This window comes from Orcinus orca, chromosome 9 (assembly GCF_937001465.1).
Source record: "Orcinus orca chromosome 9, mOrcOrc1.1, whole genome shotgun sequence".
NCBI classification, from domain to species: Eukaryota; Metazoa; Chordata; class Mammalia; order Artiodactyla; family Delphinidae; genus Orcinus; species Orcinus orca.
Window position 1 is genome coordinate 5,583,814 of NC_064567.1, and position 24,056 is coordinate 5,607,869.

At 44.5% G+C, this 24,056-nt stretch overlaps 1 protein-coding gene and 1 long non-coding RNA gene across 10 annotated transcripts in view; one reads left to right on the top strand and one right to left on the bottom strand.

Annotated features, from left to right (window-relative positions):
* Window positions 1-24,056, top strand: part of PRKAG2 (protein kinase AMP-activated non-catalytic subunit gamma 2) — a 277,321-nt gene that overhangs the window by 203,052 nt on the left and 50,213 nt on the right. For 8 of the 9 annotated variants that reach the window (XM_012537262.3, XM_033408362.2, XM_033408363.2 and 5 more), the window contains one exon: window positions 14,645-14,714. In XM_012537262.3, the coding sequence (XP_012392716.1) occupies window positions 14,645-14,714 (70 nt within the window). Of the gene's footprint in view, window positions 1-13,850; window positions 13,869-14,644; window positions 14,715-24,056 lie in introns of those variants that run through there. The other variant, XM_049715164.1, reaches the window with a different exon arrangement.
* LOC125965488 (uncharacterized) overlaps window positions 1-24,056 on the bottom strand; it is a 176,801-nt gene that overhangs the window by 58,662 nt on the left and 94,083 nt on the right. The window lies entirely within an intron of this gene.

Here is a 24,056-nt window from a genome sequence, read left to right on the forward strand (position 1 = left end):
ATGTATCTGACAAAGAACTTGTATCCTAACTATATTTAAAAAAACTCATTGTATGATCTATTGCTGTGTAACAAATTACCACAAACTTAGCAGCTTAAAGCATGTATTAAGATCTCACACTTTCTGTGGGTCAGACGTCCAGGCACAGCTTAGTTGGGTCTCCTGCCTCAGGGTCTTTTATGAAACTGCAGTCAAGACATCAGCCAGGGCTGGGATGTCATCTGAAGGCCTGACTGGGGAGGGATCCATTTCCAAGATCATGTGGTTGATGGCAGACTGTTGGACTGAGGGCCTCAGTTCCTTGCCAAATGGCCTCTCCAACATGGTAGCTCGCTTCATCAAAGCCAGCAAGGGGGAGAGTCTGCTAGTATGAGAGAAGCCGCAGTCTTACGTAGCCTAATCATGGAAGTGATGGCCCATCACCTTTGCTGTGTTTTGTCTATTAGAAAAAAGTCACTAGGTCCAGCTCACGTTCAAGGGGAAGAAGTAGCAGGGTCTTTGCAACAGTTACAGAAACATTAAGCACTATGACACATGTTATCTTTTCAGCTATTTTTAATAGTCATCTATTTTCACTCTTAATAAGCGTGTAAAATCATGATTGAACCAGCTTTAAACTGTCATTATGAACAGTTAATTGAACTGGCTGAGCAATACTTATTTTTTTAATTTGCACAGTATTATGGGATAATAAGAGTTGTCAACATAATGAAATGTATTTAGCTCCCCAGTAAGTCGTGTTAAACACAAACCTGATAATCAAAGATTTCAATTAGCAAAAAATAAAAAATAATTTGGATTTATTTGTGAAAGGCAAGAGACATACATATTCTAGACCCTGACTAATGAGCTCCACAGAACCAGGATTTGAAGAGTAACAAATAAATGCTATGTGTGTTTAGGGTTCCTACTTCATATCTTTGATGTGAATTTCTAATCACACCAGATATTTAAATGACTCACCTTCTGTGGTTCCTGGCATATAGCAGATAGTAAATATTTGCTGAATGACGATCTTCAAAATCTTAACATTGTCTACTTTTTGGAACTTAGAAGGCAATTTAACAGAAGCCAGACAAAAAGAATTTTGTTTTGGTTAAGTCCATTTTCTTCATCTCTTATTTAATGATACCTCCTTTGAAACAGGAGCTCCTCCTTTGAAACAGTTCAGCTGACTCACTGAACTGTAGAATTGGTTGCCATACTCTCTGAAAAGATCCTGTGGAATAAATGCTCTTTAAAGGAAATCATAAATAAATGTTAGGAAGGAACCAGCTTTATTTTATGCTATCTGAAATTGTTATTTAGAAAACTATCAAAATGAACAAAACCTTTCCCCCAAATATAATGATTAAAATCCATCAGAGGAATTAATAATTGTGGTGTTAAATATCTTATATTTTTGAGTTTTTATCAAATTTCGACACCACTTTAAAAGATCCATTGTTCTCACTTAACAGAAAGTAAAATTGTAGGGTGACAGCAAGAGCTGGGAAAGCTCTCCGCCAGCGTCCAAACCAGGATGCAAAGTGCGGTCCACAGCCTGCAGTCCTCAGAGAGAGTCTGAAAGAGCACAGTCACTTCCTTTTTTCTTCAAAATACCAGCTCCAACGCTCAAGGGAATGTGGGTATAATTATTTCTAAATAGAAATGAGGTCCAGGAAAAGCAGGAGTAAATGGAATGAAATCATCTCTGAGCCCACTTATGCTGTTAAAATTATCTGCTTACCCACCATGTTTTTAACTGATTTCCTAATAACAAACGATGCATTTCACTCAACTATTTCTGCAATACCTACTATGTGTCAGATGATCAAACAGGGTCATTCTGCCGCTTCAAAGAGTTTATGGCATTTAGGGGAGACAGGAGAGTAAATCCCAATTCTATGTTAACTGCCTTAGAGAAGCATGTGGGTTCAGAGAAGCAATTAACCAGGTAAGTTGTGAGAAGAGGTCAAGAAGCAGGAGAGGCTGCCTGGTGAGCCTTCTTTTTAAGACTCATTCTTTTTTTTTTTTTTTTTTAACAGGCAAACCTTGAATTTATTTTAGATCGCATCTTTTCAAATAAAAATTCTTAATGGAAATTTTCTTAAAATAAGATCCCAGGGAAAACCAGAACCAAATGATAAAACGTCTGATGAGTGTGAGGGCTGATTTTTCTTTTTCTTTTTTTTTTTTTTTTGGCCACGCTGCTTCTTCTCATCTTAAAGACTCAATCTTAAAGGAGTGAGTAGGACCTAGCCAAGTGACAGAAGTAGGAAGGGAGGCCAGAATATTCAAACTCTTAGTGCCGTGAGCAGGGTATATTCCAGGAACAAAGCATCAGGGCTCCCGTGTAGAGGATGCAGCGGGGGTTAGCAAGCAAAGGTGAAGAAATAAAATGATCAGGTCCTGCTCGGGGCTGAAGAGTTTGCACGACTAAAGGTTCCTAAGAGTCACTGGATGTTCCTAAAGGTTCCTGAGAGTCACTGGATGTTCTAAACCGAGTAACAAGAACAAGTCTGTGTTTAAAAGGAGCTCTGGCTCCAGGGTAGGGAACGGACTAGAAAAGGGCAAGACAGGAGAAACTGGAGCTGTTCCAACAGCAAGCCTAGCTGAGGAGTATGGTGGAGACAGAGACACCTTGGGCAGTGTCCAAGGACACTGAGATAAACCAAGAGGACCCAGGGACCATTTGCGATGGATGAGTTTGAATTGCCCATAGAAAATTCAAACGGAGATGAGCAGGAAGCAGTCTGGAGCGCAGGAGAGCTCTGAGCTTGGGGCTGAGGCTTCAAGGCCATCAGCACAGGCACGGGGGTGAAGGCTGGCTCGAGAGAGTAGAGCGAGAGGTAGGACGGGGTGCACGCACATCTCCTGCCCGCACGGGTGCAGTTTCCCGTCCCACCTTTGCTACCGCACAGAGGACGTCTTTGCATGGAACCAGAGCTCACAGAAGACAGCAGGGGGAAACATCGACGCTTCTAAATTATTCAGGAGCTCCTTATCCAGTATTTAAGGTTGATTGATTTCTTGCAGTAGCTATTTAAGATTGAAAAAAACAAACCAAAAAAAAGGCAAAGTGAACGCATATCCGACCTCATTGCGTAAAGGAAAGCTTTTCTGGCAGTCGTTTTATGATTAAGCTCGCAGCCTGATGTTTTCCCCTTCTGATAGTCATTCAAAACACTGGGCACAATTATGTAAGACAGTCCTTAATCATTTAGTATTTTTCACCAACCAAAAAGTCACACTTGTAATGGCTCCATGTATTGCAGGCATTCTTTCCGTAAAGTTCAACTCTGTTCCCTCCCATCACCCTGGAGTCCGGTCATCCCAGACTGGTTGCAGAAGCTGATGGGGTACAGGTAGAAATACCACGAATCTGCACAAGGTCCAGCAAGGACAACCTGGCAGCTCTCTACCATGATATTGCCAGTTTAGTTCTCGAGGGAGATGAGGTAGCATCGCAGTGCAAGCCCCTTCTTTTTGCATGCAGAACATGGCCTGAGCCCTTCCTCTCTGCTTTCCTCCTCTCCTGGCTTCCCTGCCTGCCTGGAATAGCTAAAATTAACTCTGGCTTGTAAGTCTCTTGAGACTTGAAGAGAACATCACCGTGAAAAGGCAACCGATGGCCACCAGCTTCAAATTATTGGTACAAACCAATCCATCACTCATTTCAGCCTGTCGACATTTCTGTGCATGTCTGAAAAGCTTCGCAGGGCTTTAGGTCCCTGAAGTTGACTTCGTGTGTCATAGAACAGTGTCATCTGCCTCTTTCTGGTGTCCTATGACTACGCTCCTTTCTAAGGAAGAAAGCATGAGATGTTTTACGAAGTGAAAACAACCCGTGGAAATAAATTCAGTCTCACTAGAGACGTTTTTATTTTAGTCTACTTCTGTACACCCATTATCAAGTGAGGTACAATTAAGAGAATCACGTTAATTTGTTTCCATTTCTATTCTCTACCAGCGTGGACAGTAATAGGTACAGGACATTTTGGTCTGAGGACCACTTTTGCAGAGTTTACAGCCTCCAGAAATACATACTCCCGCTGGCTGCCCGTTTCTGCCTCCCAAGAAACAACGCATCAGCATTACAGTGGAATAGATGGTGCTCCTAATAAATATCAACGAGGGATTTCTTTTTTAAAGTGTGCCAAATTTACTGCAGGAAATTCAAGTGTAGACTTTTCCAACATTAGGAGGATCGACACTTCCACTGTGTACTACCAAACTTCTTTTTAATTAGACTTTGTATTTCGAGATCATTGTGGGTTCACATGAAGTTTTTAGAGATAATACAGCAATCCTGCGTGCCCTTCACCTAGTTCCCTCCATGGTAACATCTTGCAAAACTACAGTACAGGAGAAATTGGAACCTTCGTACATCGCTGGTGAAAATGTAAAAAGGTGCAGTCACTGTGGAAAACAGTTAGACGGTTTCTCTAAATGTTTAAAATATAGAGTTACCATATGACCCAGAAATTCCATTCCCGGATCTATACCTAACAGAAATGAAAACGTACTTCCACACAAACCCTTGTACATGAATGTTTATAGCAGCAATATTCATATTCACAATAGCCCCAAAGTGAAAATTACCCAAGCAGCCGTCAGCTGATAAATGGATAAATAAAATGTGGTATATCCATACAATGGAATGGTTTTCAGCAAGAAAAAGAAATTAAGTGCGAATAAATGTTACAACATGGATGAACCTTGAATACATTATGCTGAGTGAAAGAAACCAGAAAGGAAAGACCACACACTGTATGAGTCCATTTATATGAAATGTCCAGAAGAGGCAAATCTGTAGAGACAGAAAATAGATTAGTGGTTGCCCACGAGTGAGCATGGGGGTTAAGGGAGTAATAGGCAGTGATTGGTAATGGGTATGGGGCTTGTCTTTGGGATAATGAAAATGCTGTAAACACAGATGGTTACACAACCCTGTGTGTATACTGAAAGTCATATTTTATGTTATGTGAATTGTATCTCAATAAAGATTTTTTTTCTAAATGAGCCCCAGTTGTCGTTTCCTCCACAGAATTAAATCAGCTTGGCTTGACTCATGGGGGAAAAGATAGTATGATAACACAAACAGAGTATTGACTTTGAAACAGTCAAGATACAGAACAGATCCATCACCACAAGGGTCCCTCATGTTGCCCTTTTATAGCCACAGGTACTTCTGTTCCCCCACCCGCGTCCCTGACCCCTAGCATCCACTAATCTGTTCTCCACTTCTATAATTTTTTTCGTTTCAAGAATGTTCTCTAAATGGACTCATACCGTATTTAACCTTTAGGGATTGGCTTTTTTCACTCAGCATACTTCCCCGGACATTCATGCACGTGGTTGTATGTATCAATAGCTTGTTGCTTTTTACTGCTGAGGAGTATTCCACAGTATAGATGTAACATTGTTTGTTGAATGACATCTGTTATTTCCAGTTTGGGCTGTTACAAATGAAGCTGATGTGAACATTCGTACATAGATTTTTGGTTTTGTTTTTGTTTTTGACATCTTTATTGGAGTATAATTGCTTTACAATGGTGTGTTAGTTTCTGCTATAACAAAGTGAATCAGCTGTACGTGTACATATATCCCCATAGCCCCTACATCTTGCGTCTCCCTCCCACCCTCTCTATCCCACCCCTCTAGGTGGTCACAAGCACCGAGCTGATCTCCCTGTGCTATGCGGCTGCTTCCCACTAGCTATCTGTTTTACATTTGGTAGTGTATATACGTCCATGCCACTCTCTCACTTCGTCCCAGCTTACCCTTCCTCCTCCCTGTGTCCTCAAGTCCATTCTCTACATCTGCGTCTCTATTCCTGTCCTGCCCCTAGGTTCTTCAGAACCATTTTTTTCTTTTTTAGATTCCATGTATATGTGTTAGCATACGGTATTTGTTTTTCTCTTTCTGACTTACTTCATTCTGTATGACAGACTCTAGGTCCATCCACCTCACTACAAATAACTCAATTTCTTTTCTTTTATGGCTGAGTAATATTCCATTGTACATATGTGCTACATCTTCTTTATCCATTCATCTGTCGATGGACACTTAGGTTGCTTCCATGTCCTAGCTATTGTAAATAGAGCTGCAATGAACATTGTGGGACATGACTCTTTTTGAATTATGGTTTTCTCAGGGTATATGCCCAGTAGTGGGATTGCTGGGTCGTATGGTAGTTCTATTTTTAGCTTTTTAAGTAACCTCCATACTGTTCTCCATAGTGGCTGTATCAATTTACATTCCCACCAACAGTGCAAGAGGGTTCCCTTTTCTCCACACCCTCTCCAGCATTTCTTGTTTGTAGATTTTCTGGTGATGCCCATTCTAACTGGTGTGAGGTGATACCTCATTGTAGTTTTGATTTGCATTTCTCTAATGATTAGTGATGTTGAGCATCCTTTCATGTGTTTGTTGGCAATCTGTATATCTTCTTTGTAGAAATGTCGATTTAGGTCCTCTGCCCATTTTTGGATTGGGTTGTTTGTTTGTCTGTCTTAAATTCATTTATTTATCTTTGGCTGCATTGGGTCTTTGTTGCTGCGCGTGGGCTTTCTCTAGTTGCGGCGAGCGGGAGCTTCTTTTCTTTATGGTGCGCCGGCTTCTCACTGCGGTGGCTTCTCTTGTTGCGGAGCACAGGCTCTAGGCGCATGGGCTTCAGTAGTTGTGGCATGTGGGCTCAGTCGTTGTGGCTAGCGGGCTCCAGAGCGCAGGCTCAGTAGTTGTGGCGCATGGGCCCAGCCACCCCGCAGCATGTGGGATCTTCCCAGACCACAGCTTGAACCCGTGTCCCCCACACTGACAGGAGGATTCCCAACCACTGCGCCACCAGGGAAGTCCTCTTCGTTTTTTTGATATTGAGCTGCATGAGCTGCTTGTATATTTTGGAGATTAATCCTTTGTCAGTTGCTTCATTTGCAAATATTTTCTCCCATTCTGAGGGTTGTCTTTTTATCTTCTTTATGGTTTCCTTTGCTGTGCAAAAGCTTTTAAGTTTCATTAGGGCCCATTTGTTTATTTTTGTTTTTATTTCCATTTCTCTAGGAGGTGGGTCAAAAAGGATCTTGCTGTGATTTATGCCATAGAGTGTTCTGCCTATGTTTTGATAGTGTCTGGCCTTACATTTAGGTCTTTAATCCATTTTGAGTTTATTTTTGTGTATGGTGTTAGGAAGTGTTCTAATTTCATTCTTTTACATGTAGCTGTCCAGTTTTCCCAGCACCACTTACTGAAGAGGCTGTCTTTTCTCCACTGTATATTCTTGCCTCCTTTACCAAAGATAAGGTGACCATATCTGTGTGGGTTTATCTCTGGGCTTTCTATCCTGTTCCATTGATCTATATTTCTGTTTTGGTGCCAGTACCATACTGTCTTGATTACCGTAGCTTTGTAGTATAGTCTGAAGTCAGGGAGCCTGATTCCTCCAGCTCCATTTGTGTTTCTCAAGATTGCTTTGGCAATTCAGGGTCTTTTGTGTTTCCATACAAATTGTGAAATTTTTTGTTCAAGTTCTGTGAAAAATGCCATTGGTAGTTTGATAGGGATTGCATTGAATCTGTAGATTGCTTTGGGTAGTAGAGTCATTTTCACAATGTTGATTCTTCCAATCCAAGAACGTGGTATATCTCTCCATCTGTTGGTATCATCTTTAATTTCTTCCATCAATGTCTTATAGTTTTCTGCATACTGGTCTTCTGTCTCCTTAGGTAGTTTTATTCCTAGGTATTTTATTCTTTTTGTTGCAGTGGTAAATGGGAGTGTTTCCTTAATTTCTATTTCAGATTTTTCATCATTAGTGTATTAGTGTTTCATCATTAGAATGCAAGAGATTTCTGTGCATTAATTTTGTATCCTGATACTTTACCAAATTCATCGATTAGCTCTAGTAGTTTACAGTATCATGTCATCTGCAAACAGTGACAGCTTTACTTCTTCTTTTCTGATTTGGATTCCTTTTATTTCATTTTCTTCTCTGATTGCTGTGGCTAAAACTTCCAAAACTATGTTGAATAATAGTGGTGAGAGTGGTCAACCTTGTCTTGTTCCTGATCTTAGTGGAAGTGGTTTCAGTTTTTCACCTTTGAGGACGATGTTGGCTTTGGGTTTGTCATATATGGCCTTTATTATGTTGAGGTAAGTTCCCTCTATGCCTACTTTCTGGAGGGTTTTTATCATAAATGGGTGTTGAACTATATCAAAAGCTTTCTCTGTATCTATTGAGATGATCATATGGTTTTTCTCCTTCAGTTTGTTAATATGGTGTATCACATTGATTGATTTGCGTATATTGAAGAATCCTTGCATTCCTGGGATAAGTCCCACTTGATCATGGTGTATGATCCTTTTAATGTGCTGTTGGGTTCTGTTTGCTAGTATTTTGTTTGCTAGTATTTTGTTGGGTTCTGTTTGCTAGTATTTTTGTATGTTCATCAGTGATATTGGTCTGTAGTTTTCTTTTTTTGTGACATCTTTGTCTGGTTTTGGTATCAGGGTGATGGTGGCCTCGTAGAATGAGTTTGGGAGTGTTCCTCCCTCTGCTATATTTTGGAAGAGTTTGAGAAGCATAGGTGTTAGCTCTTCTCTAAATGTTTGATAGAATTCGCCTGTGAAACCATCTGGTCCTGGGCTTTTGTTTGTTGGAAGATTTTTAATCAGAGTTTCAATTTCAGTGCTTGTGATTGGTCTGTTCATATTTTCTGTTTCTTCCTGGTTCTGTCTCGGAAGGTTGTGCATTTCTAAGAATTTGCCCATTTCTTCCAGGTTGTCCATTTTATTGGCATATAGTTGCTTGTAATAATCTCTCATGATCCTTTGTATTTCTGCAGTGACAGTTGTTACTTCCCCTTTTTCATTTCTAATTCTATTGATTTGAGTCTTCTCCCTTTTTTTCTTGATGAGTCTGGCTAATGGTTTATCAATTTTATCTTCTCAAAGAACCAGCTTTTAGTTTTATTGATCTTTGCTATCATTTCCTTCATTTATTTTTCATTTATTTCTGATCTGATCTTTATGATTTCTTTCCTTCTGCTAACCTTGGGGGTTTTTTGTTCTTTTTTCTCTAATTGCTTTAGGTGTAAGGTTAGGTTGTTTCTTTGAGATGTTTCTTGTTTCTTAAGGTAGGATTGTATTGCTATAAACTTCCCTCTTAGAACTGCTTTTGCTGCATCCCATAGGCTTTGGGTTGTTGTGTTTTCATTGTCATTTGTTTCTAGGTATTTTTTAATTTCCTCTTTGATTTCTTCAGTGATCTCTTGGTTATTAAGTAGTGTATTGTTTAGCCTCCATGTGTTTATATTTTTTACAGATTTTTTCCTGTAATTCATATCTAGTCTCATACCGTTGTGGTCAGAAAAGACACTTGATACGATTTCAGTTTTCTTAAATTTACCAAGGCTTGACTCATGACCCAAGATATGATCTATCCTGGATAATGTTCTATGAGCACTTGGGAAGAAAGTGTATTCTGTTATTTTTGGATGGAATGTCCTATAAATATCAGTTAAGTCTAGCTTGTTTAGTGTATCATTTAAAGCTTGTGTTTCCTTATTTATTTCATTTTGGATGATCTGTCTGTTGGTGAAAGTGGGGTGTTTAAGTCCCCTAGTATTATTGTGTTACTGTCAATTTCCCCTTTTATGGCTGTTAGCATTTGCCTTATGTATTGAGGTGCTCCTATGTTGGGTGCATAAATATTTACAATTTTTATATCTTCTTCTTGGATTGATCCCTTGATCCTTCTGTAGTGTCTTTCTTTTCTCTTGTAATAGTCTTTATTTTAAAGTCTATTTTGTCTGATATGAGTATTGCTACTCCAGCTTTCTTTTGATTTCCATTTGCATGGAATATCTTTTTCCATCCCCTCACTTTCAGTCTGTATGTGTCCCCAGGTCTGAAGTGGGTCTCTTGTAGACAGCATATATATAGGTCTTGTTTTTGTATCCATTCATCCAGTCTGTGTCTTTTGGTTGGAGCATTTAATCCATTTATATTTAAGGTAATTATCGATATGTATGTTTCTATTACCATTTTCTTAATTGTTTGGGGTTTGTTATTGTAGGTCTTTTCCTTCTCTTGTGTTTCCTGCCTAGAGAAGTTTCTTTAGCATTTGTTGTAAAGCTGGTTTGGTGGTGCTGAATTCTCTTAGCTTTTGCTTGTCCGTGAAGGTTTTAATTTCTCTGTAGAATCAGAATGAGATCCTTGCTAGGTAGAGTAATCTTGGTTGTAGGTTTTTCCCTTTCATCACTTTAAATATGTACTGCCACGCCCTTCTGGCTTGCAGAGTTTCTGCTGAAAGATCAGCTATTAACCTTATGGGGATTCCCTTGTATGTTATTTGTTGTTTTTTCCTTGCTGCTTTTAATATTTTTTCTTTGTATTTAATTTTTGATAGTTTGATTAATATGTGTCTTGGCATGTTTCTCCTTGGATTTATCCTGTATGGGACTCTCTGTGCTTCCTGGACTACTTGACTATTTCCTTTCCCATATTAGGGAAGTTTTCAACTATAATCTCTTCAAATATTTTCTCAGTCCCTTTTTTTTCTCTTCTTCTTCTGGGACCCCTATAATTCGAATGTTGGTGCATGTTGGTGCATGGTCTCTGAGGCTGTCCTCAATTCTTTTCATTCTTTTTTCTGCTCTGCAGTAGTTATTTCCACTATTTTATCTTCCAGGTCACTTATCCGTTCTTCTGCCTCAGTTATTCTGCTATTGATTCCTTCTAGAGAATTTTAAATTTCATTTACTGTGTTGTTCATCATTGTTAGTTTGCTCTTTAGTTCTTCTAGGTCCTTGTTAAATGTTTCTTGTATTTTCATCATTCTGTTTCCAAGATTTTGGATCATCTTTACTATCATTATTCTGAATTCTTTTTCAGGTAGACTGCCTATTTCCTCTTCATTTGTTTGGTCTGGTGGGTTTTTACCTTGCTCCTTCACCTGCTGTGTATTTCTCTGTCTTCTCATTTTGCTTAACTTACTGTGTTTGGGGTCTCCTTTTCGCAGGCTGCAGGTTCGTAGTTCCCATTGTTTTTGGTGTCTTCCCCCAGTGGGTAGGGTTGGTTCAGAGGGCTGTGTAGGCTTCCTGGTGGAGGGGTCTGGTGGATGAGGCTGGATCTTGTCTTTCTGATGGGCAGGACTGCGTCTGGTGGTGTGTTTTGGGGTGTCTGTGAACTTATTATGATTTTAGGCAGCCTCTCTCTGCTAATGGGTGGGGTTGTGTTCCTGTCTTGCTAGTTGCTTGGCATGGGGTGTCCAGCACTGGAGCTTGCTGGTCGTTGAGTGGACCTGGGTCTTAGCGTTGAGACAGAGATCTCTGGGAGAACTCTCACCGATTGATATTACGTTGGGCCGGGAGTTCTCTGGTGTACCAGCGTCCTCAACTCGGCTCTCCCACGTCAGAGGCTCAGGCCTGACACCCAGCTGGAGCACCAAGACCATGTCAGCCACACGGCCAGGTACATGGGGAGTTTCTTGCCTTTTGAGAAGTCTGAGGTCTTCTGCCAGCATTCAGTAGGTGTTCTTTAGGAGTTGTTCTACATGTAGATGTATTTTTGATATATTTGTGGTGAGGAAGGTGATCTCCATGTCTTATTCCTCCACCATGTTGAAGGTCTCCCCCCACCAGCCCCATACATAGGTTTTTATGTGAACATGTTTCGTTTTCCCTGGGATAAATGCCCAAGAGCGCCACTGATGTGTCATATGGCAGTTGGGAGCTTAGATTCATAAGAAACTGCAAAATTGTTTCCCAGAGTGGTGGTATGATTTTGCATCCCCACAGCAATGCACAAGTGATTCTGTTTCTCTGTATCCTCACTGGCACTTGGTGTGGTCACTGTTTTTATTTTGGCCATTCTAATAGGGGTGTAGTGATAGCTTATTGTGGTTTTGATTTGCGTTTCCCTAATTAATGGCTAATGATGTTGGACAGGTTTTCATGCGCTTATTTTGCCGTCTTTCTATCTTTTTCAGTGAAATGCCTCCATATCTTTTGCCCATGTTCTGATTGGATTGTTTTCTTTTTCTCCTGTTGAGTTTTTATTTTATTTATTTATTTTTGGCTGCGTTGGGTCTTTGTTGTTGCACGCAGGCTTTCTCTAGTTGTGGCGAGCAGGGGCTGCTCTTTGCTGCGGTGCCCGGGCTTCTCACTGCAGTGGCTTCTCCTGTTGCGGAGCACAGGCTCCAGCCCCACGGGCCTCAGCAGTTGAGGTACGTGGGCTCAGTAGTTGTGGCTCATGGGCTCTAGGGCACAGGCTCAGTAGTTGTGGCACACGGGCTTAGTTGCTCCGCAGCATGTGGGATCTTCCCGGACCAGGGCTCGAACCCGTGTCCCCTGCATTGGCAGGTGGATTCTTAACCACTGCGCCACCAGGGAAGCCCTGTACATGTTCTCTTAAGTGAATACCTAAGTATTTAATTTTCTTTGTGGTCATCATAAATAATATTGTTTTTAATATCAGTTTCCACATGTTCATTGTTAGCACAAATGTGATTGATTTTTGTGTGTTGAATGTGATTGATTTTTGTGTGTTGATCTTGTATCCTGTAACCTTGGCTGCACTAATTAGTCCTAGTTTTGGTGTTTTGGGATTTGTTTGTTTGTTTATCTAGTAGATTCCTTGGGACTTTCTATGAAGACAACCATGTCATCTGCAAATAGTGATGGTTTTATTTCTTCCTTTGCAATTTGTATGCCTTTAATTTTTTTTTCTTCCCTTGTTGCAGTGGCTAGAACTTCTAGTACTGTGTTGATTAAGAACAGTGTGAAAGCACACATCCTTGCCTTGTTCCTGAACTTAAGAGAGAAAGCATTCAGTCTTTTGCTGTTAAGCATGACACAGCTGAGCATTTTTACCACCATGTCTTACAAAATTAGTTCTGTCTTCTTTTCCTCCCCCCACATTTTTTAAGGCAAAGATTAAGACTTAGGGATTGGCAGGACTTCCCCGGTGACCCATTGGTTAAGACACCATGCTCCCAATGTAGGGGGCATGGGTTTGACCCGTGGTTGGGGAACTAAGATCCCTCATGCCACATGGCGTGACTAAAAAAAAAGACTTGGGTATTGGCCCAACTGAGATGACAGAGCAGAAAGAAAGCATAAAGGAAATTTAAGTACTTCCTCCTCCAGGCTAGGCTTGCAAGAGTGACAGAACCAAGTTCCTTTGGTGGGGGCGGGACTTCACAGCCTTAATCAGCGCTGGGGAGCTAATCTCCTTATCAGGGCCCTTGCACTCTGCAGTGAGCTAAGGGCCCCCTGCACCTGGGGCAGTCATTGCCTGTAACACAGGAGAGCCTCACGGAATGGGGTGCCTGTCCCCTCTCTGGTTACCCTGCTCTTCCAGGAAGCTCTCGGCTGCCAGCCTCGCTGCCTGCCAACCTGAGTTGGCGATTGGAGAGTCTCAGATACCCAGATCCAGGGTGACAGGAGTGGCCAGGGCCAGATTTAGATTTGTATGTGCTTCTGGCAGTGGCTCCCCAAAGAAGAGAATAGGCTATGAAGAGAGGAAGCACGTTAAAGAGTTCCATGGCTGGGTAAAACTGATAGCGACACAGTCCATCTACAGTACGTATATTCCACAGAACAAAATTTTTATTAGGAGAAAGGGATGGGCAATTTAGTCTAAACTTTATAAAGAAAAGCAAGCAATCACTCCCTCACCCACTCCCCTCCACCCCGACCCCCGCCTTTGGGGTCATCTCCCCCTGGGGTCCTGCAGCCTCCATTCCCCTCTCCCTGGCACGTAGCTCCGCCCACCCCGCCCCCACCTGGCAGCGCTCCCCTCGTGCCCCACCCCCCGGGCTGGCCGAGACCACACCTGCGCAGGTTAAACCTGCAGGGACGCGCTGCCGTGGGTGGCGGGGGAAGGTGAGCGGATGTGAGCGGTGGGATGGGAGGACGAGGCAAGGATGAGAAAACGGGCCTCTGCTAATGGCCGGTCGGCGGCCCTGGCGGGAAGGAGGGATGCGGCCAGAAGGGCGCCCCGGCCGCCCTCGAGCGAGCCAGCCCCTGGCTCCTCGGGGTCCTAGTCCCACGGTTCCATCTCGCCGGTCCATACCAACGCGCGAGGCGCCAGGGGGAGGCCGGGAGCGGGCCGTTCCACTCGGGGAGGGCGGCAGGTTAGGCCGCGGCCCGCGCCACCTGCGGCTTGGGGCGGGGGTGGACCGGAGGCTGGGCCGCACCGCCCGTTCTGTGCAGTGCGGGCGGGCCGGGCCGCGCCGCGCCGCCCCCCGCCCCGCCAGCCGCCCGGGAGGCCCCTCCTCCCAGCGACCCGGCGCGGAGCTAGGCCGGAGCGCTCCGCGGAGCCGCAGAGACCGCCTCCGTGCCCCCGCCCCCCCCCACACGCTCCCCGCCCGCCTCCCTGCGCCTCCCCCCAGTCCCCCTCGTCCCGCCCCCGCGCCCCCAACCGCTCGCCGGCCTGCACCCGCCCCCTGGCCGCTCGCCCCTCGGCCCCGCCCCCCGCGTTCGCACCACCGCCGACCCCCGGCCCTCCGGCCCCCCGCGGCCTGCGCCGCGCCCCTGTATCCCCGGCACCCCCGCCCTCCGCCCCCGCGCGCCACCCCCCGCGTCCCCGCGCCCCCGCCCGCGCGGCCGGGGACGAGCGCGGCCGAGCGCATGCTGATCCCTGTCCTGCTCCTCCTCAGGCGGCGCTGGCGGCGGCCCCGGGACCCGCGGAAGCCGGCATGCTGGAGAAATTCGAGTTGGAAGAAGAAGGTGAGTGCCCTCCGCTGGAACGCGCTTCCGTGTCTACGCCGGGGGCCCGGAGGGGCCGGGGCGCGGGGACAGACGGGGTTCACGCCCCGGAGGCCGTGGGACCCAGCCGCCCACCGCCCGTCCGGCTTCGGGCGGCGCGCCCTGCGGGGGCTGGCGGTGGAGACGCGGAGCCGGCAGAGCGTGTCTGCAGTGGCCGCTGGTGCCTTTCGGTGGCGAAATCTTGCTGGGTTCTAAGGGGAGCCCGCACCCCGGCCATCCACACGGATGGTCGGTCCTTTTGTCCTTACAAGCCGAACTGGAATGAGAGCAAGGTGACGTGCAGTAGTAATTGTTTGTAATGCCACCATACATGTAGGGGTAACCCCCAGATTATGCCTATGGTCCGTACCTTTAAATAACACACAGTGGTTCCCTTATCTGTACTTGTGAAAATACCACCAGCAGGGTGTGTCTTCTTGTCTTGATAGGGAAAGTTCAATAGGAAAAGCGGTGGCGGCTTAGCGAATTGGTTTTGAGTTCATGTGATCCTGTCATTCCATCGTTCCTGTCTTCTCTTCACTCACTCGGTATTTTTCCTTTTCCTGCCCCGTTTTCTTCTTCTTACCTGGATCTTATTTTGAAGCTGTTGAAATGTGGGGGGATGAGTTTGTTCTTTGGCAAAATGAATATTTAACGTGGGACTGTGATGAGCTTTCACCTGGATCTTATGTTGAAACTGTTAACATTTGAAGGGGATGAGCTTGTTCTTTGGCAGAATTAGTATTGAAAATGAGATATGATGAGTTCAAAGTCTAAAGAGAACTTTGTGTAAGATGCTTGACAATGTGAGGAATTTAAAAGACCTCCACACTATCTTGTGTTTTTCCGTTATTCGTTTAGTGAGTTCTCTTTTTTCCAAGAGTATTGATGGAATAAAGCCCCTGGAACAAAGCATGTGCCATGTGGATGCTGTGCCCTCTGCCAACTTTACTTTAATGCTTCTGTTTATTTACAGTCAGGCAGTTCCTTAAATAAGCGCAACCACTATGAGAACGTTAAGCCGACAGCATCAGGCCGGTGCCTACGTTTATTTTATGTTTTAGAGTTCCCGCATTTCACAGACATGTTAGCCAGAAGATAACGTGTTCATAGTAATGATCATTAAAAGTCTGCCGCCATATTTATTATTAACAAGCAGTTACATGATACATTGCAGAATTTGACTAGGGCTTAATTTGCACTCTGTCCTACTGAAAAATAATCCAGCGTGTTCAATCGAATCCACCTCATTATTCCGTGATTTTATTATATTGCAGGTCAAACTTGGGGCACTGTCCACGGGGCAGTATGGTGTGCCCCCCCTTTCGTTAAGACTCTGAATATCTAAATCATAGAGTTTTCTTTGTCCCTGATTTCAGTAACAATGAGACTCCATCGCATTTAATCATTTTGCAGATTCACATGGGGGCAAAGGAAAGTAGAGAGCAGATGCTATTGGAGAGGTGCCATAGTTATGGTTTAGAGCATAGGCCCAGCTTCAGACCGTATCTTACCTTCTTATTAAGCTGTGTGACCTTGGACAGTTACTTAACCTCCCTGGGCCTTAGTTTTCCCATTCATAAGGTGGAGCTAATATCGGGGGTGTTTTGAGGATTAAATGAGATAATCCATGTAATGGTATTTAGTACAATGTAAATCCACAGTAAGCACTTAGTACATGTTAGTTACTGTTACTGTTTAAGTGCCATCTACCATTGTACTGAACTCATGGACTTTTTAAGCTTTTTATCAATGAATCGTCCATAGAGATTTTTCTCAGTGCAGGTTTGATGGAGTTTTTTTCCTTACTTGAGATTTATTAATTCAATTATGTTGCATTTCTCAAAGCAGATATTTGAGAAGTGTCTCTATGCCTTATTTCTTTTGCATTGTTTCTGCCAAGGGAATGAGTATAAAATACTAAACCTAAGCATCTAAGACGAGGAATTTCCCGTTTTCACCCATCTGTTTTATCGATATTGCTGTCATTACTCTAAAGCGTACTGAATCCCACAAATGACCCTGTCAGATTTTTCCAGATTCTTAAGGAGGCACAATGTTAAAAAGCAGTTGCTTGGAAGCTGTTAGCCAAGCCTGAAGGGGTAGTGTTGGCGTGGTTGTCTAAAGTGCTGCTTTGTTCCTTTTGAACTTTAGATTGCTTATTCATCCAAAATACGGAAAAACTGACTATCAAGCAGAATCTTACATTTATTCGGGGGAACAATGCGTCCTAACAGTAGGACGTTACACCTTTAAATAGTATCCTGTGAGCTGATGTGTTAGCAGCCTACATAATATTGATACCTAGCTGTTGAACAGGTCCTCATTTAATCTTCCAGCTTCCTTCTTATTCACTCGGTGTCATCATTCGTGCATTGCGATCTGGACGCTTTCCTTAGATGGGGATGTAGTTGGTATACATGGAAACACGTGATTGCTAATATTTTTGTTACCAAGTCTTTGCCTATTTCCTAATAAATTCTAACAGATACTCTGTTCGTTAGAAAGGCGTTAGTGAAGTTGGCGTAATCTCTTAAAACGTTAATTTGCTTCTGGGAAGAAAGGAGAAATGGTGCCTCTGTCTCCCATGTGTTGTCCAGGTCCTCTTTTGCCTGGGTTCTGACACCAAGTGCCCACCCACTTCTTCCTACCATCGCACCCTGACAGAGGGACCTTTCCAGAGCGTGAATTGACAGCACCACTCCTTTACGGGAAAATCTTTACCACTTTCCTGGGTCTGTGTATAGAATACATGCAGACTTCTCTTCATCTGCAGCCTCACCGCCTCATCCCGGCCGTACACACCAATGATCGGAGAGCTTTCTGTGCATAAGCCCTGCCAGAGAGCTTTTTAAAAGGCAGAGTCTAGTTCTGTGGGTCTGGGGTGGAACCTGGGAGTCTGCATTTCTGCTCAGCCCCCAAGTGCTGCTGCTGCTGCTGCTGCTTCACAGACCCTGCGCTGAATAATGAGGCTCTAGAATGGGCACGGGCAAACTTTTTCTGTAGAGGGCCAGATGGTCTCGGTCTCCGTCCCTGTCAAGACTGCTCAGCCTGCCCGTGCAGCAGCAAAGCAGCAACGCGGCCCAAGTGGCAGGGCTGCGTTCCAGTCAAACTTTATTTACAGAAAGAGGCCAGGTTTGGCCCACAAGCAGAGTTAGCCAGACCCCTGTTCTGTGACCCTTCATGGTCTCCGTGCCTGAGGGTTTACATCCTTTGGAGGGTAAGACCTTCTCTTGCTCCCTTTTTCCACCTGCCAACCTTCCTACATCACGGCTCAGCCCAAGTCTCACCCTCTCCCAGGCCGCTCCCTAAAGCCCTTCTGTGCTTCTCCATAATCCATCTTTCTCTTCCCAGCAGGTGATACGGCAGCACTTCGTCGGTGCTCAGCGGCGTTTTGGTATCTCAGTGACTACATTCAGTGTTTATGTTTCCTTTGTGGGAACGATGGGAGGATGAAATGATTCGGTATCTGCAAAGTGATGCGAGCAGTGCCAGCCCATAGCAGTCACTTTATGTGTTTGCGTTTCGAGTGTTTAATTATATCAGCCACACCTGTTTGTTTTTATCAAGATTAACCGTCTTGAACTTATTTAACCACAGGGCCCAGCACCTTCTTAAGCACCTAAACGCAGCCCGTGAGTGCCTTCTCAAGTCGATGAGTATTCAGAAACTTATTCATGATTAATAACTCTGTAATTCTGGCACTACCTCAAGAACTTTACGGCCCCTGGGAACCACCTGCGTTATCGCCGCCTTCTTGTCATTCCAGCTGTCGCAGACTCTCCGGTTTCTTCGGGCTTTCAGCAAGTCGCTTCTTCCCAGTCACCTGTCCCCTCTCCCCTCACCACCTGCCCGCTTCCTTCAGTCCAGGCGGTCCTTTCTGTCCAAGCTGTTCCTTCCTCACCTGCAAGGCATTTCCCAAAGGATAAGCTTTTCAGAACTTGCCTCCAAACTTATTTTCCTAGCAAGATTGGTCAAGCTAGTCTGCACGATCAAAAATAGGGAAGAAGTGGGGGCAGAAGTACAAGCGAGGGGAAAGCATTATTTTTCAGTCAAGGATCTTGGAATCGTAGGCCCAGTTCTGTAATGAAGTAGCTGTATTCTTGAATAATCCTTCTCTCTTGGGGCGTTGCTTGCTTGTTCTGTTGTCATTGTGGGTTTTCTCGGTAGACCAAAGCCCAGCATTGGTGAACTTGTACTTTTCCTTCCAGCTTGAAAATATGACCTAAAGCGACCGGCAACCACTCTACAATAAACCAAAAACGTGCATTCACTGTAACTTGTTCATTCTCAACTGGGGGATATTGCCCTGAAGTGAGCAAAGATTGGTTCTTGTTGGGGGACAAAAAATCTTAGCTATTACAGTGGTTTCTGGCTCTCCAAAGGGCCCCCGAATGGATATACAATGTATCTGTGGTATTAAAGTTTCATGGGGGTAGGACAGTTGAGGGGGGAATGTATAGAAGGGCTGGGGGGGGTGGATAATGAAAACAAGTTTGAGAAACACTGTCCTAACTTACTTAAGGGAGAATGTCTTCCTGTGAATTTGTGGAACCTTTTAAAGTGTCCCTTTATCACTTAGCTTTGATAAGTGAGGCTCAGCTGGGTCCACTTGGCTGATTGACTGTCCTGTGAGGGGTGCTGACCTCTGGTGGTGACAAGGTTTGTGATGGCAGCTTGGTTGCTGGCCGATCATCTCGTAGTATTAGAGGCTCTGATAATCTATCTTCCAGACTCTTTCCTTCCCTGCTGAGCCTGCATACTTACCTTAGAGAAGAGGTTTATTGTTTCTTGTTTATAAACATAGTTACAGCTTTATGAAATGTTTACAATTAAACGTTTTCTGCTCCGGCTGACCCCGTGTTTGAAAGTTTGCCATTTTCACAGACTTTAGGTTCACATTTTAAAGTCAGGCTTCACATTTGATGGTATCTTAGATTTGATAAGACAGAGTAGTTGTTTTATAGGCTGCGGAGGTTTTGTTATCTGAAACGTTAAGACCCCTGACTGTTTTAACCAAGAGGGGAGTGCGCGGCGGGGTTTGAGGATCCGTAAGTGGGACCTGCCACCGGGCTTCTCAAGTCATCAGGAAGCAGGGCCGCGCTGAGTCATGTCCACGATGATGAAGGGACCTCCACGACCTTCCCGCTCAGGACTGGTTCTGCCTGCTCATTGGTGAGCCCTCAGCAGCCCCAGCAGGCAGCTGGCAGGAGTCCAGGCCAGCGAGTCAGACTGTCTGCTCCATGGCCGGGGTGTTTCCACCCTACAGCTCTGCGTGGGGTGGGCAGAGCCCTTGCAAAGTTGTTATGCCAGGACCCCTGTGACTTTACATTTTACCTGTGAATTTTAAAGTGGGGAAATTTTGCCACCGCAAAGCATTTGGAATTTATTTGAAGAAACTGGAAGAATTTTTGTCCTTTTTCTATGATTATAGTAACCGGCGTATGTTAAGTATATGGAGGCACTGTTAGAAATCCTTTACGTTTATCCCATCTAATCCTCAAAACAACTCTTAAGGGGTAAATATTTTTATCTTCTCTGTTTATAGAGTAGGAGATTAAGAAGGGTCAAATAAGTGACCGTGGGGCGCGGGAGGACATATCTGGGAAGGTGGGGTCGCCAGGTTTCAAACACAGGCTTTAGACTTGCAGCCCAGGCTCTGAGCGGTCTTCGTAACCACCGACATGAAATAATCCCTTATCTGGAAACCCTCTTTGCATTTCCTTGCTTCCCATTCCTTCTTCAGCGCATATCCACCGCTCCACCCAAATTCCCTGAGTTGGTCACTCCCGGCTCCATTTTGCAAACTCCAGTGGACAGTTAATCGTCTTCCCGTTTTGCACTCTTCGTAGGCGTCACCAGGGGTGACCTCTGCTCCCTCCTCCCGCGGAGCACTCCTGGCGCGCTCCTCAAACCTGCCCGCTCGTTGTTTCCTTGAAGGCTCTTACCCTTTTTCCTTTCCGTTTTGTTTTGTTTTGTAGTAGCAGGTGGAGTGAGGGCTAATTCACAAGCCATGCGTTTGAACATTAGCTATGGGGCTCGCTCCTGGCTCTTCCCCAAGCCACTTGTCTTCTCCTCCTGGGCCCTCCCCCAGGCAATCTCCCTCACTTCCATGGCTTCAGTTACCACCTGCCTGTTGCCCAGTGTTTAATTACCACGATGCTTTAATAACTGATGATGCCCAAAGAGGTATCTGCAGCCAGATCTCCCTTCTGAGTATTTGGTTGCCTATTGGATGTCTCTGCCTGAGTCATCGCACCGTCTCTCTGGTCTGTCCCCCTGCTTCTCCCTCGCGCCTCTTTTTTTCCCCCCAACCTAATTCAGTAAGTGCTACCACGTTCACCTGTTTTTTTGTTTTGTTTTTTTAACAAGAATGACGTTGAGCTATGGCTCTCTCACTCTCCCACACCCAAGCGGTCGGTCCTCTCGCTTTCACCTCCTGAATACCTACCTGTCTCCGCCGTTGTCACCTTTCTATTGACTATTAAACAGCCTAGTCTCTCCAGCATCTACTCTCGCCCCCTCCAATCAACTTTACATGCTGCAATTAGAGATATTTTTAAAAACATGTATCTGATCGTGTCACTTCCGGGCTTAAAAGCCTGCTCTGACTTTCCTTTGCCTTTAGGCTGGAGCCCAGACTTACCTCCTCCTTCCATCTGCCCACCTCACCACGCACCTCCCTCCTCCTGGCCTCGTTCCTCCGTGCCTGCTGGACTTTGCACAGGCTGTTCCCTCTCCCTGGATTGTTCTTCCCTGTCCTCTTGGCCAGCTGCTAGTTTTCTTCAGGTCTCAGCCTACGTGTCACTTCCTCGGGAAAATTGCCTTTCTGGAAGCCCCAGACAGGCCTTCACATATTATCTCATGATCCCTCATGGTTGATGGGGCTGTTAAGGTGAAAGGCATTTATTCATGTTTCTCTGCCATTGTGGAAGCTCTTGTGAGCATGGGGACTGAAAACTTAACTATTGCCAGGTCTCAAAGATATGCTGATGACCGAGACCTCGTTTCAGTAAGTGTTTGTCGCATACGTGAACACGTGTAGTTTTTGGAGCTTTACCTTTCACTCTGGCACGTGGGCTCAGTGTACTTCAGTGGTTAATGTTGTTTCTTATAAAGAAATAAGGCAACGAGAGGAAATCCACTTGCCAAGTTTATGCGTGCTAATCAAAGAGCAGTGACAAGGTAGCTGTAAGATGACCCACATACACCTCCCAGATCCACTGAGGCTTCTCCTCCTAAGCGTGAGGTCAAAATAGACTGTGTCCCGCGGCTGAACAACTCAGAGGCAGTAACGGCGGATAGAGACGTGATGACTTGCTTGCGTAACCTGGTGCCTGAGGAGAAAGTCTTTTAGATCTTTCTTTTGAGGCTGTGATCGCACTTGCACTGATATTAGGGGGAATGAAGTCCGGCTTAACTCGGATACTAAAAGGAGAGTCATTTTGGGGAGGAAACTAATTTGGGAACCTTTCGGTCAAATTTTAGTCACTTTTAAATCTTTTACTTTGTCGCTTCTGTCCCACTTTGAGCTATTTCCTATGTATCTGAGTTTATGTCACATCACTGAGGTTTCTGAACTTCGTTAATAACCTGATTTATTTTATCTTAGGTCGTACTTCGATCATTTGTTTCTAACAGTAAGTTGCTACCAATAAATTGTTATTTTAGACCACATACTATGGAACGCGTAGTTGTTTCATGAAGACCTCCTCGAGGATGTCCGCGTCCACGTTCTCACGTGTGTATTTTTACCTTTGTTGGGCTCTTTTCACAGTGACTCCCGTAGCTTTGAAGCTTACACGTGTGGCATGTCCCCCCCTTAAGCTGTATATATAATTAGTGTCATGTAATTAAGAGCATGAGTCAGACCCAGATTGGAGTCCCATTTCTTCTACTTAATAGCTGTGAGACCTTAGGCATGTTATTTCAAGCTTCAGTTTCTTCAAGTGTGAGTAGGAAACAATAATAGCTCCTAGCTAATAGGATTATACGTGCATTAAGTAACCTGAATGTAACAGTCACTTGAGTCCCTGCTGTGTAGTGCAGTCTCTACAGGTGTAACTATGATGGTGACCCTAGAAAGGACCAAAAAGGCAACTGAGCGTAAATTTCAAAATCAAGCCACCGTTAGTGCATCATCCGGCGACAGCCACCTGGCTGGTGATGGCTTCGGTGTCTGCACCGTCGGACTCTTCCCCGTGTGAATGTCGTCCCTACCACCCAGTGGACAGCATTTGTGATTGAATGTTTGAGTTTATTTATCCCCATTCCTCAGAATCACTCTGCAAGAAAGATGGTGTTATCCCCATCTTACGAACGAAGAGATTCAGGCCAAGGGGATGCAGGAATTATAGCTCAGCGTCACACAGAAGGTGATGACAGTTCTCATACAGGTTTGGTCTAGATCTGCCCTGTTCTGTCTCCTGCACTCGCTCCCCCTGGAGCCTCAAAGTCCTAGAGTCCCCGTTGGAGAAGACTGGCCTGCTCCCTGATGTACCTGAGGAAAGGACCCAGGCCTGTGAGCTTCTCAGGGAATCGTATATTGTTAGTGCCTTACTCTGCAGATCATCTTTCGTATTTTGATTTGAACAGCACTTACCCATGTTGTAAGAACGATAGTGTGCTGTATTAGAGGCAGCCAGGGCCCCACAGCAGAAAGATCCGTTGTATTGCTAAACCCCAAAGATGTGCGTGCATTTACGGACATCTGTTTAAGCGCTGGTAACTGCAATGAGTCAGGATGCGTCCGAACTGCATGGTGTCCAAATGTCAAAACTGCAGCACGCTGGTGGGGACACAGTGACAAGCCAGTCTTCAGTGCCCCTGCCTGGTGCACCGAGCTGGGCTGCCCCATTGTGAGTCAGCATGGTTTGCTGAATGCGTTCATTTCTCTCTCATCCCCCGAAAATGCTACTGAAATGACAGCAAATCAGAGAGTAGCCTTGCTCCACAAGAGCACAAGCTTAATTCTTGGAAAAGACCAGTTAAGTGGATAAACCTGTGTCAAGTCTGTTCAAGGAAAAAAATGAGTGAAAACGCAAAGTATTAGAAATAAGAGGGGCTTCTTAATTATAAATGCAGAGATTTAGAAAATAACTTGAAAAGAAATCTGAATATGTCAAACTATATCAATATATTTAAAAATCTTTTCAATCACTTTTGAGTAAATTTTACAAGTTCATATTTTCTTGGTTAACTATCCCTTTCATCAATCACCATAGAAGAAATTTAAAAAGTAATTAATTGAACTGTACACTTTAAATGGGTGAACTGTGTGGATGTGAATTATCTCAGTAAAGGCTTTGGGGGTTTTTTAAGTAA